Source organism: Parambassis ranga, chromosome 10 (assembly GCF_900634625.1).
Source record: "Parambassis ranga chromosome 10, fParRan2.1, whole genome shotgun sequence".
Lineage (NCBI taxonomy): Eukaryota > Metazoa > Chordata > Actinopteri > Ambassidae > Parambassis > Parambassis ranga.
The window spans coordinates 9830048-9843437 of NC_041031.1; the positions used below are offsets into that span (position 1 = coordinate 9830048).

Sequence of the window (13390 nt, forward strand, 5' to 3'; positions counted from 1 at the left end):
ATCCGAGTCCTGCCCGTGTGATGATTAACCTGAAATTGAGACTTATCAAGGCATCTGCTCAGCTCCTTACAATAGACAGGCTTTCATGTACAATCTTATCTCCACACACACTGTTGTAAAACCACTATAAGAGATAGCAAGTCAATTAAAACAATCTCATAAAGATTAAAGCATTTATTGATTCCCTTGTAAAGTGTTATTGAATCTCCTTAATTCCACAATTTATGACATCGTTAAAGAGGAGAAGTGGATTAAACTGAGTGTACTCCCCACCTGAACACCCTAAATCCGCCCATGGGAAAACTGGGAGGTTACAATAAAGGCATATCAGGATGGGGTGCGCGCCTGCGCGCTCGCGTGGAGCGGTGTGGAAGTTTCCCTGCGAGTTGAGGAAGACAAGAGACAGCGCGAGTGAAGCGGCACGAGCCACTGGGATAAGGGAGAAAAAAGCAAAGAAAAAGTCTGGAGATAAATGTTTGAAAGTTTTCTGTGAAGGTTGGACGTTGTGTTTGCGCCTCAGACTGAGTGAAGTGTTGCCGTCCACGGCAGGTAAGTGAAATAACCTGAGTCAGAGACAAGGGAGTAATTACTGCAATGATTTGTCTATGTTTTAGCAACTTTAAACGGAAAGAAACAAACTTTCTAACGTTATGATAACGTAGAAAATGAATAAACAACCATGTTGAGATAAAATATCAGTTTGAAGAATCTTGCAAATCGTTTTAAGAAACTTCTTATCTTTTTTAGCCTACAGTGATCTTATTTCTGCGCGTGTATTTGTTTGCGTACACACTTTAACTCTGTAACTTTGCATCCGTCCCGTGAGTTTGAAAGCAACCAGAGTTGTTATAATGATATTTGTATTTATCAAGATAAAGATCTCGGTAAATCATTGAGGCTGTGATAACCGGCTGGGTCTTTGCAGCGCGCTCCTGCGGCTCTTCATGGAACAGCCTGGAAATCAAGCGCATCCCTGGAAAAAAAAAGTTTCCAATATGCTGTGATTCATGTAGAGAGCGAGAGGAGGTGGTTGAGCCAAATGCAAATGCAAAACTGTGTAATGATGAAAGATTTCCCTTGAACCAGCCTCTGAAACATTCCCCCAAACGCATCACTGCTTCAAACATGCTGGCGTAGGAGCGTTCAAAGTTTCAGATGTTATAGCGAAGAAGAAATATTTATGGAGCTGCAGACCCTTTATTTCTCAGCTATGTGGTTAACTGTACATCTTACTGTGAAGACTCTGCTGTCTCCATATTTTCTAATTAGAAGGCATGATGGAGGTGTGTGTGAGTGTGTGTGCATGCAGTGAGGTGAAACTGAACAGGATGGGACAAGCAGTTCAAACAGCCTTTAGAGGGGGGAGAGCCACTCATCTGGCCCAGCTAGTACTTTCCCAAAAACGCCTTGAACTTCCACTGAAAGTTGAACCAGAGGTTGAATTCTTTTTTTTTTTTTTAACTTTTAACTTGTTAGTTCAGTCAATGCACCAAGGCCATGCTAATGAAAGGAGAGCTAAGGCCAGGTGTCAGGTGAGCTCAGGTGAGGTCAGCAGCATGACTTGACTGTTTTGCAAAACTCGGGACAGATTTCCTGTCTCTTTCAGGCTCAATAATGTCTGAGATAAGACTTCTTTGTTGTTTTGTGTCATAGGCTGGAGTTATTTATTGACCTTTGAACCAGAACTCATTGGAAACTGGAAAAACATCACAGACTGACTGAGCAGCGCCTGTCCAGCCGCTGTCACAGCCTCTTTCTAACAACCCGGCAGCCTCTATGCACATCAACCTGACTGTGGCCATCAAGGAGTCTCGTGCCTTTCATGGAACACAGCCCGCATCTGACGCTGTGGAAGTGACAGCCATGGAGTCACGTCCGGTGCTGGTCACTCCTCCAGCGCCTCTCCTAGCACCTCCGCCACCTCCGCCTCCTCCTCCTCCTCCTCCACCTCCTCCACCTCCTGCATCTTCCTCCTCGCCATTCAGCCGGGCAGACAGTGCCCGTCGGAGCCGGCTGAGGAAGCTGAACTGGGAGCGTATCCCCAAAGAGAAGGTAGAGGGGAGGAACAGTGTGTGGAGCGGGGCTTCCCCGGGTGAGGACGAGTTCCCCATAGACCTCCAGTCTCTGGATGAGCTGTTCGGTCAGAAGGATAGTAAAACTCAGGACAGACCCAGCACCCTGAGGCGGAGGTCTGTGCTGCTGCGCTCCAGGTCCCCCCAGGATAGCTCGGAAGAGGTCAGACCATTAGAACAGAGGTGATAATATCTTTTCTCTTTCTGGTTCCTGTCCTTACATGTGCTCTTTGCTACTTGACAGATCAGCCTGCTGGACTCCAAACGCAGCATGAACATTGGAATATTTCTACGCCAGTTCAAGATGTAAGCTAATTCTTTACTAGAGTTAAAATATTAGTGAAGTTTTGTGGTTAAAAACAAGCAATTTTCTGTGTTCTGTATTGTTGACAATGGTGAATCTATGTGTTTTGCTTGGTTAAAAGAACACAGTTCAAGGCCATTCTTTGAGCTAATCTGGGTAAATTTTCATAAACAAGCCTTTAAACAACCTAATTAGCAGATCTATAAATGAAAGTAATTGTTGGTTGCAATCCTTTTATTTGATTTGAAACTGAAAGTAGATGTACAGAGCAATAAATGCCTCCAGGCCAAGTAGTCCAGTACTTGGCCATTATGTCAAAGGTGGACAGGTGTCATGAGTCTCATCAGGGAGAAGGGGACTTCTGGTGTCGGGGGAGGTGTGGGTAGGGTGCACCCTGAGCAGCTGGGCTGGGTCTTGAAAGGTGGGGGGTGGTGGGTAGAGTAGCCTGGTATAGCTTTTAGGAGTCAGAGTTGACACCTGCTGATGCCCCTAAAGAGCCTTAAAGCCACCTCCCCTCCTGCAGAGAGAGACCCCACATGTGGCTTGTCATATTCATCCATCCCTAAAAGCCTCTTTTAGCATGTTTGCCTGGCTCAAACAAAGCTGCACTTGTTGTAATGAATGAGGCTGTAAACACATTTATATGCTGTTTAATGTATAAACTTATTTTTGTTTGAAAGCCATGCCTTGCAATGGGCTCCAAATATCCAAAAACCCCAAAATAAGTAAACGTTGCCATATTGTAATTCCCTCATGAGATGCCAAAGAGGGTTTCTTTTGTAAACTGAATTTGTCAAGACTTGCAGGGAAAGCCTTTATGTGATGAAAGAGCCTCTTCGGTACACAAACACTGGTGTTGTTGGGAGCCCATTTGCTCTCTGTTCTGACGAGGGATGAGCTCTATTTCAAATGTGGGTGTAGTTTAAACAAAACCCAGTTTTGTAGTGTCAGTGTCTTGACTGTGTACAACATCATTTTATGCCGTGCTATTTATAGGCCTTTTCAATAGACTTATGTAGAGCGGCAAACAAAAAGTGTTTTAAAGGGAGTTCCTCAGAAAATGTGTGTTTAGGATGTCTCAGCAGGTCAGCAGTTGATGTGGATGTAAATGCTGGGCTATGAATGAGGAGGATTTGTTTGAGAATAATAGTAATAGTGTGAGTGTGATGTTCTGTAAGATGAGAGAGGGGGAGGGGGAAAATGGAAAATTGCTGGAATAGAGGACAGATGTGTCGCTCCAGAGAAAGTAAGCCAGAGGTCAAACAGCCAAGTCGGCTCAGTTTCTACTCTCTTCACCTTGAGGTCCCTTCAGGCGTCGTCTGAGCATGTCTACTTCTTATTTGCCCAGCGGATATGCCATTTTGCCTCGCCAGTGTGGCGTCAAGCTGCCCTCCCTCTCTGACTTTTTACTGATAAGAATAAGCCAAACCTCATTGTTGTGTGATGATTGGAAAATATAGAGCATACTAACATGTGTGTGTTTCCACAGGCCTGCTAAAGAGATAGTTGAGGATATCAGACATGGTGCTGGAGACCGTTACGGAGCAGAAAAGCTCACAGAGCTCTGCAAATTGCTGCCTGACAATGAGGAGGTAAAGTGCCTTACCCAGCATACTAAACCCCACATTGACAGGCTCCTTCCTCACCTCCCCCACTCCTCCTCCTCTTACTAGTTATCTGGCAATGGTTAAGATGATCAAAGTTTGCTGTTACACCATGTTGTGTCATGTGGTATGTTTCCATAAAAAAACCACAGTGAAAGATATTGGAATTGACTCCTAACAGCATGTTGGTTTTCCAGATTTTTTTCTTCAGCACAGAGCTGTTTTCCAGATTTTAATCAACAGCATCTATTTTCTATTAGGAGTCTCGTCTGAGGAAGTTCAGCGGGGAGCGGAGCTGTCTTGGAGAGCCCGATCTTTTCATTCTGCTGTTGGTGGAAGTCCCCAGGTACACCCATCACTTAGCTAATATTTAGTTTTAAAATTCCTCTTTTTGCAAATTACCTGTAGCTGCTTCAAAGTTTGGTTAACTGGTGACTGATCTAAAGTGACCTTTTGCCCCCTTCCCCTGTCCATTCATTAATCTGTCCATCTCTTTCCTACGTTACTAGTCTTCGACTCCGTCTGGATGCCATGATCCTGCAACAAGAGTTCGACCCTGCTGTGACCTCTCTGTGTGTGGCAGCCAGATGTCTGAGGGAGGCGGCCAGAGGTAAAGTAACAGCATGGAGTTGTGTACTCCGACTGCTGTAAAACTCTGGGCCTGTGTTGCCTTTTTTATATGTGGTGATGTTAAGAGCCAGAATGCTACTGAGGAGACATATTAAGCATTCAGACAGCTCATAATTCAACAGCTGAAATGTCAGGTCTTCAGAGCAGAGTTGCTGATTCTCAGCCTTGGTTCACACCCAATGTTTCAACCTTCAGGCACAACATTGAATCTCATATATGTGTTTTTACTCTCCTAGAACTGCTGAGCTGTCCAGAATTACACTCCATCCTTCGTTTGGTCCTGAAAGCAGGCAACTATATGAATGCTGTGAGTGCTTCTTTATTATATTTTGTTGCTTCTGCCTAAAAAAAAGCAGAGTGTATTGTTATCTGTGTGTGTATGTTCAGGGGCGTCACTCTGACGGTGAACCTAGGTTTTGAGTCATTATTTGTTTGGAGTTGTCACATGCTGTACGTGTGTTGGTGTGTGTGTTATTCTGACCCTGTGCATTGCTTCTCAGGGTGGATATGCAGGAAATGCTGCTGGTTTTCGGATTTCATCGCTACTCAAACTGGCTGACACCAAAGCTAACAAGCCAGGCATGAATCTGCTGCATTTTGTTGCTATGGTGAGAAATGAAATCCGAATATGAAATCATTGTATGATATATATTAAAGACGATGAAAATCATAAAGTCCTACTGACCAACAGTAGTTGGCGAAGTTACTCGTAGCTCCATTTTGTATGAGGTCTGTGAATGAGAGACCAGACTGTGTATGATTCTATGTTGGCTCTTTCCAAACAATAGCTGAATAATCATTTGTGTTTGTCTCCACAGGAAGCTGTGAAAAAGGACCAGAGTTTACTGTCATTTCCCAGCCAACTGGGCCACATTGGCTCCGCCTCCAGGTCAGAGTCCTCCAAAAACTTAGATTCAATCAGATCCTGCAGTGATGGACTCTGAGGGAATACATGAACCCTGATTAACAACAACAGTACCCCCCAACAGTCTGCTTAAACAAACCTGGAGTAAATCTGTAGTGTTTTCAAGTTGGACCAAGGCACCCAGCTGTAAGCAATAGCTTTCTGCCTGAATGAAAGTGGGTTATAATAACATTCATTCTATGCCAATAGTTGAGCTCTGGGATAGTGTTGTGCTGTTGCTTTCTGATAAAATAAGGTGCAGAGGGATGTCTGTCCTCATTCTGCACCCATGCCAGCCCAGTCTATCACAACCACTTTAATTCATTCAGTTACAAATTTGCCCAGTGGACACAGCCTGTATTTCCCAACATTGCAGAAGGCCTCTATATTTTTTAGTTCCCTTGGTTTTTTGAGTGTAAAAGCGTGGACAGGATTTGCCCTACTGTTCCAATGGACAGAAACCATTAATATTAGGGTTTTTATTGTAAAACATTTGCAGGCAGACCACATGCAGCAACAACCAGACAGGATTTATATATGTGTTTTCCTTCTCTGCAGGTTGTGTGAGGAGTCTGTGCTAGAGGAATTATCCAAGTTAAAAAGCAGAGTGCTGGCTCTCAAGGTCAATACACAGAGTGAGGCAGATATTCGGCAGCAGATACAACCATTTCTGGAGGTATACAACTTTTAAAATGAACACTCATAAAGTTCAATAAACCATATAAACACCAATAAGATAATACAGGATGTGGAGAAAATGTTTAGTTTTCTTTCTGTCTGTGCAGGTGGCTGAGGAGCGGCTGAAAGAGGTAGATGATGAGGTGGAGGGTATGAGGATGTCGAGTCAGGCTCTGGTAGAGTTTTTCTGTGAAGATGACAGCACTTTCAAACTAGAAGAGGCATGCAGGGTCTTCCATTTGTTTTGCCACCGCTTCCAAAAAGCTGTCCAGGTAAGATGCTGTTATATGTGCTGTAGAAACCGAATGCATAGACTAGACTGTGAGCTGTGTTCTTTCACTGAACACCATCACATTCATCTTTTCTTCTATAGGAAAATGCAGAGCGGGAACTGAAGGAGCAGAAACGTCTGGAACGTCAGCGTGAGATAGGTGAAAAGCGTCGCTCTCTGGCTGTTTGCACAGGACTGGACCTGGGCTTAAGCCTTGCCAGAGAGCCTCAAAGTCAGGAGAACCAAGATGAACTGGAGAAACTTCTAGAGAAGAATCTGACCTACACCTGGAGTCGTCGTAGTCTCAGGAGCTCCGATCCCCGCAAATACTCCCACCACCTTCACAGTGATGCCCATCTCCACAATTCATCCAAGAGTTTCCCTGAGCTGGGCAGCAGCCCAACGTCAACCAGTTATCACTCAAACAGCTCCTCTGATCATGAAACCACAGCTGTACTGTGCAGCTCCCCAGAGACTGACGACATGTGTTCCTCCATTGACCAAGGACCTGTTCTGCGTAGAGGGGGCCGGGCACACCACAGCCCAGGAACAAACCAGAGCATGGAAGCAATTCAGGACTCACATGTTGCAACATTTAGCCCTCCTCGGCGTGGAAGTGGCTTCACAGTTAAACAACATGGGACTGATTGCATGTTGCCAGGCCGACTGAAAGCAACTGGACTTGAAAAAGAAGCAGATTTTTCAAATACACACAACATATTGATGAACACTACAAACTCTGCTGCTATAACTACTGACACACCAGCACTGTGTGTTAAAAGCCAGGTCTCTGCTTATAGGAATAAGTTTGGCCTGTTGGCGACGGACAATAATTGTCCTATTCAGAGTAAATCTGATAGTTGTTGTACCAATGCGGCTGTACAACAGCCTGTTCATACAAGTGGAATAATTTCTCATTGTGACAGCAGAGCCGGACTGATGAAGTGCCTGAGATCAAAGACCCAATCAACAATGCACCCATCAGATGAAGTCCAGTCACAGCCACAGACCAGAGACTCACCCTCCATTGAAACAAGTGCTATGATGCCTTTAGCAACAAAACAGACAGTCACAGAAGTGGCATCCACACTGGTCGAGGAGAACTGGATGCCTTCCAGTCTACCAGAGTTCAGTCAGTCACAGCCAGATGAGGCATCTGACCTACCAGCTGCTGAGAGGGATACAGCAAGGCCACACTCCCGTGTAGGTGAAACACTGGAGTGCCACACTCTGGTGAAAGGCCTCCGGTCCTATGATGCCTTGTCACCCCCGACCTCCCCCCACCCACGCCCTGCACCAAGCCTCTGCTCCAAGTGGAAGAAAGAAAGGGAGGTTGACCTCCGAGAGGGGACAACTCCAGGGTCTCCAACATCAAAGGAGGAGACTCGGACCATGAAGATCCCTGTGCGCAGTGGGATAGGGGCCAAGAGGGCACTTGTGTTACGTGCTGGTCCTTCCAATAGTACAGGGATTCCCAGGGTGCGCTCTAAAACTGAGCCTTCAACTGGTGCTCCAGCAAATATAAACCCGCCCACTCCTACCCGGCTGCCCGCTCCTCGCAGCATATCGATGCGCTCTTCACCTGTAACTCGGCCAGCTGTTGTTCAGGCAGAGGTGAAACGGAGTAACAGCACACGGGAGAGAAATGTAGAGGCTCCAGGAAAGCCCACACTAACCCGCAGGACTTCAGACAGATCTATCCCAGAGAAGGGGTCTAGCAGCACCCAGCCAGTGTTTATCAGAGGAGCTCCTCTCCGTGTGTCCAAGCGCCTTGCCCCGAACTCTGACACTCAGGCTCCTGCTCAGCCGCACATTGCCCAGAGCCCGTCCTCTGCCACCGCCAAGACCATACGCACAGCTGTCATATCGGCTGCCCGAAATAAAACTGCCAAGACAACAAGCACAAGCACTTCTCCTGTGAGCTCTAAAATCCCCACAGCTTCACGGATACCAGGTCCTAAAATGCCTCGAGCCACCGCTGCTCAGCCACTGTGGAGGTGATTAGAAATGAATAAGTGCCTGCACTGCTCAAACATCTCATGGACCGCTGGTCTCCTTCAACTCACCCGCAAATGTAGTTCATCTGAACTCAATCTTTATGAAATCTGTCTGCTTCTATCATACATAATGTAAAAGGACGCTTCATCTCTTTCACCTAATAACAGGATAGTGGATCCTCTACAGTCTACCTCTTGACACCAATTTTTGTCCTTTGCAGGCAATAGGACAACAGAAGAAGCCACATCCTACGGTGACCATGCATATGTAGAACAGCCTGACACTTCTTCATGTTACTAACATATTACACAAATGCTTTGAAAGAATTTAACTGTTTGAATCTCCACAGCTTGTTTTTTTTATTATTATTATTTTATTTTAAGAACATCTCCAAATGTTGTGAATACTGTGAGCCTTCTGCTTCTCAGACCTGGCTGTCCGAACTGAACATGGTACATTGTTGAACTGAGAGGCCTCTTGATTCTGATGCACTTTACAGACTAAAGAGGAGGCTGCTCTGTTACTGTAATTGTTTTCGTTCTTTTTTTTTATATCAAAAATTATAACTTAATTGAATAGCTTTTGTTGTTATTCACTGCATTATGTGATTTTGTACATAAGAAGAGAAGATAAATAAAGACAGTGTTGTGAATAGTATCTTGTCTTTTAGAAATATGTTTACAAGTGTTTGTATTCAGGTCAATGCTTTCCATGGCCAGCTTTCACTTTCAAGGTCTTCACTCCTCCACATCAACTGCTGCTCTTGCTGTCTCCTTGTCTCGTTTTTCTCTCCCCTCTTGTCTGAACTCACTCTTGCTGCATCTCTTGACACACTCACCCCCAGTCCTGTCAGAGACTGTTGTCATGGAAATGCTACAGACGTCCCAGGGAATCTCCTGGCAGAATAGTAGAGGAGCAAGGGTTGGGGTGGAGGGTGACTGTGGGTGTAGGGTCCCAGTGGGAATGCTCTCTTTATAGGCTGCAGTGACGCCAAAACCTCTTGGGAAAGGCAATAAACCGGTGCCTCTTTGTGTTCTTGAGTGTCCGGTTGTTGGTCAGCTCTGGCCTTTTAACCTGCTTCAGTGTATAGAAGTGACATCATCAACAGATCTCCAGGGGTGCAGCACAGAGTAGCCCAAAGCGTCACTCATTTAGCTGCCTCCATGTATTCTGCATCGATCTTAAAGCACAGAGTGAGTGAGAATAATGACTTGTCTGAAGGTGAATAAGTGATATATGGGCTTTAGAACCAATGCTGACAGGATGAGGTCCAAAAGACAGGGGACGGGGTTGTTTATGGTCTGTTTGTATGTGGGGTATGCACACACTGGCATTTAGTGCCAATAATGGAGCAAGTTCAAGAGAAAGGGTGAAGTTAAAGCAGAAAGTCTGTAGACTACTCCTGAAATGGCATTGAGATTAACTGGATGTGAAATGTTTTAATTGTTTATGTATTAACAACTAAGATTTGACACACAGGTTAGAAAGACTTTTTTACATCATGTAAATATTTGTCAGTTATTTTAATTGAGAGGTTGCATATGTTCAAAATTAAGGGAATTAAATACTTCTTGTTTCAAAAACTATGCCAACAGTTCATAAATGTCATTATTACAGGGGTTGTGTGACAGGATTTGTCTGCTTTGGTAGGATACATACACCTACGTTTTACCTCTTAGGACAGTTTTTTTTAAGTATTTTAACTACCCTGTTACTTTACACATAGGTATTCATTTTAGCATCAGATATTGCTACATTTGTAACGTTACATTTATGTGTTTTGCTTTTAAAATATAGAGGAATTGATTCTTAAACTATCAGGAAGTTATATAAATGCATACATAAACCAATGCATACTTTTCTTTGACAGAATACAAAATCTTGTCTTGTCGACTAAAAATTTGCTGCCATGCCTTCTGTAAGAAGGAGTATTCTCATATTTACTTTATTAAACTTGCCACGAATGGAAAAATATTTGATTTTTAAGTAAAAGCACTAGCAGCCAAAATTTAAAATAATAGCTAAACTGCCCCATTTGGAGTTTTATATTAGATCTAGTGGTGAATTAGAGCCATAAAATGAGAAATTAATGAGTGCACGTACCTCACGTGTAAAACATGTATTTTTCAGCATGAGTTGCAACAACGTAACAGCGCCATCTAGTGCCATATACCGACCGTCACAAAATAAAACTACAACCACCAGCTTGCACTCCTTCCGTACGTCGCGGTTTTACGTAAGGGACAGCTCCCCGGATGCGGCTGTGATTGACTATACCAAGCAAAAAGAGATCGAAAGCCAAGTGGCGGTAAGTCACTAAATCCTTCAAATTTCACTGTAAGAGTACAATATAACTTCTGAAGCGCTTGTTAATATAGAATAGAAATTTTTGAGTAACTATTAAGAAGTTATCGGCTCAGAAACACCCCCTTTTATTAAGTGTTTTGTAAATAAATGTTCAGCTTGTTTGCTAACTAGCTAGCTTGTTAGCCACCAATGTGCTAGTTCCTTAGCTTGTTCTAGTCAGCAGGGGAACGCCTAGTATAATAAGTGAACAACCCGAAATAATAACATCAGAAATATCAGTTTCTCTCTTTCCGCCCACTCTTTGTCCTTTATTTAAGGACACATCTCCTGATGTTGTTAGTCATTTGGCAGCTGGAATTGTAGCGTATCTAAGTAACGGTAATTAATGCTACGCCAATAAGCTAACACTAGCGACGTTAGCTCGTTTGCTAACAGAGTGTAAAGTTTTATTATTGTTAAAACTGCTGCCGTAGAGTTACAAACCATTAGTTTGACTATCGTTAACTATAGTGTTATGATCATTCTTTTTACGACTGTTTATTAAACACTTTCCATTGTACATTTAGAAGTGTTATACATGGTAGTTACCCAGGTGCTTCTCTTCCCCTGTTGTCAGGTGCTGCAGCCCCAGTGGTCGTTGGCAGGATGCAGACCATAAAGTGTGTGGTGGTGGGTGATGGGGCAGTGGGTAAAACCTGCCTTCTCATCTCTTATACAACTAATGCCTTCCCTGAAGAGTACATTCCCACAGTATTCGACAACTACAGTGCTCAAATGAGTGTGGACGGCCGCACTGTTAGCCTTAACTTGTGGGACACAGCGGGTCAGGAGGAGTATGACCGCCTCCGCACCCTCTCCTATCCCCAGACCAATGTTTTTATCATATGCTTTTCCATTGGCAGCCCTTCCTCCCATGCCAATGTCAGGCACAAGTGGCATCCCGAAGTGTCTCACCACTGCCCCAGCGTGCCAATACTGCTGGTGGGCACCAAGAGAGACCTGAGAGGTGATGCAGAAACGGTGAAGAAGTTAAAGGAGCAGGGTCTGGCCCCTACCACCCAGCAGCAGGGCAACACCCTGGCGAAGCAAATCGGGGCTGTTAAATACATGGAATGTTCTGCACTGCTACAGGATGGTGTCAGGGAGGTGTTTGCTGAAGCTGTGAGAGCAGTGTTGTATCCAGTCACGAAAAAGAGTCCCAAAAAGTGTGTCCTGTTGTAATACATGGTTCCCAGATTATGACTGTGGAAGGATGATGGAGATTCCCAGATGCAAAGGAAGGCTGAAGGACAACGATTTCCATCTAGCGAACTCCATACTGCCTCCCCTGGAAATTTTCAGCTCCTCTGTTAACTCCTCTCTTCCTTATTCATCTCCTGGAGGGTCTCACTGTGTTGCCATCATCACCAAAGTGACTTTGCCTAAATGAGGGCAACAGACCGTGTCTCCTATTTTTCTTACATTTTAACTTTTGATATTTACACATTTTCCAGCTCTTCTAGATTTATAGCTTCTCTGCTTTGCTCTAAGAATGCTGATCATGGTTGCCACAAGCCATAACAACATCCAAACCAACCAATCAAGCTGCCCTGTTTGACTGGAGAGAAGAGATCTGCCTTTGTTCAGGTGGAGAACTAATGACTACCTCATATTCTCACCTAGGTTGCATCTCATGAGTCTCAAGCAACGTCACCATCAAGATGCTTTGACTTGCCTACTTAGATGTAATGAACGGCCAAGTAGAAGGTGAACAAGTTTTAATTTCAACTTGAGTCCGGACAAGGTGCGATGACTCCTGGATTAATGCCAGTACCCTCTTAACCAAATGCACAGATTAAAGGTTAAATTCCCTAACTGTAATTCCCTCTGTGCTCAGTCTGGCATGTTAGAGCTGTCTGGCAGGCTGCCCTTCCAGCCTCTTGCACTGCTTTCCCATTTCCGCATGTGGAAGAGCCAATAGGCCTTTTGAAGATAAGCCGGACCCATTAAAAGCAGCCGACCATTTGCCCTCTTCAGTAAGAGAAGAGCAGGTGTCAAAAGGATTCTGCCAAATTAACCCATGAGAGTACAGGATTTCAGGAGCTGACCTAGTCAGAAAGTCAGATTGTAGTACATCTCTCTTCTACCTGAGGTTCATACTGAGTGCCATTAAAAACATGCCTAAGAATTCCTTTTTGGCAGGGTGTCGGGGTCGAGAAGACTGTATTTTGTCTAATTATGTTGAATTTATTCTGTAAATGATTATTTTCTCAAATGTTTTAACCTACAAGTGCGTGTTATGGCCAAAGTTGAGTATATTTTTTGTAATAGCCTGTGTTTATTTGATCAGTAAGATGTATGTGTGCTGTAGTTAATACTCAGATTTGATAAACCAGAACTCAATAATGCTTCCCTTGTCAATGACATTATTTTATTGCATTTATGGTCAGTAGAATATGACCACTGCATAATTGATTCGGTATGGCATATAATACCAGAATATGTTTTAACTGGCTTACGCTAGGCTATACACTTATTATCTTTTATTGTCTTGGTTAGACAAACGTTTCATTTTGAAAGAAACTCACTGTCATAGTGGCCTTGTTAACCGTGTAAAAGCAGTTAATCTACAGTACAGATGGA

The 13390-nt window shown here is 44.0% G+C and overlaps 2 protein-coding genes across 3 annotated transcripts; both read left to right on the top strand.

Moving 5' to 3' along the window:
• Positions 1–390: 390 nt before the first annotated feature.
• On the top strand, positions 391–8961 carry fhdc2 (FH2 domain containing 2). Of its 2 annotated transcripts, XM_028415573.1 has the most exons (13): positions 391–549; positions 1654–2235; positions 2317–2378; positions 3866–3968; positions 4241–4326; positions 4490–4590; positions 4847–4917; positions 5111–5218; positions 5429–5499; positions 6073–6190; positions 6300–6464; positions 6566–8460; positions 8682–8734. In XM_028415573.1, the coding sequence occupies exons 2-13, from the start codon at positions 1777–1779 to the stop codon at positions 8686–8688; spliced, it is 3246 nt and encodes a 1081-aa protein (XP_028271374.1). In that variant the 5' UTR covers positions 391–549; positions 1654–1776; the 3' UTR covers positions 8689–8734. The 2 variants fall into 2 exon arrangements, with proteins under 2 accessions (XP_028271374.1, XP_028271375.1); XM_028415574.1 differs by having other exon boundaries at positions 6566–8961.
• A 1712-nt stretch (positions 8962–10673) lies between these two features.
• Positions 10674–13155, top strand: rhogd (ras homolog gene family, member Gd). Its single transcript, XM_028415575.1, has 2 exons — positions 10674–10769; positions 11385–13155. The coding sequence occupies exon 2, from the start codon at positions 11414–11416 to the stop codon at positions 11987–11989; it is 576 nt and encodes a 191-aa protein (XP_028271376.1). The 5' UTR covers positions 10674–10769; positions 11385–11413; the 3' UTR covers positions 11990–13155.
• Positions 13156–13390: the final 235 nt, after the last annotated feature.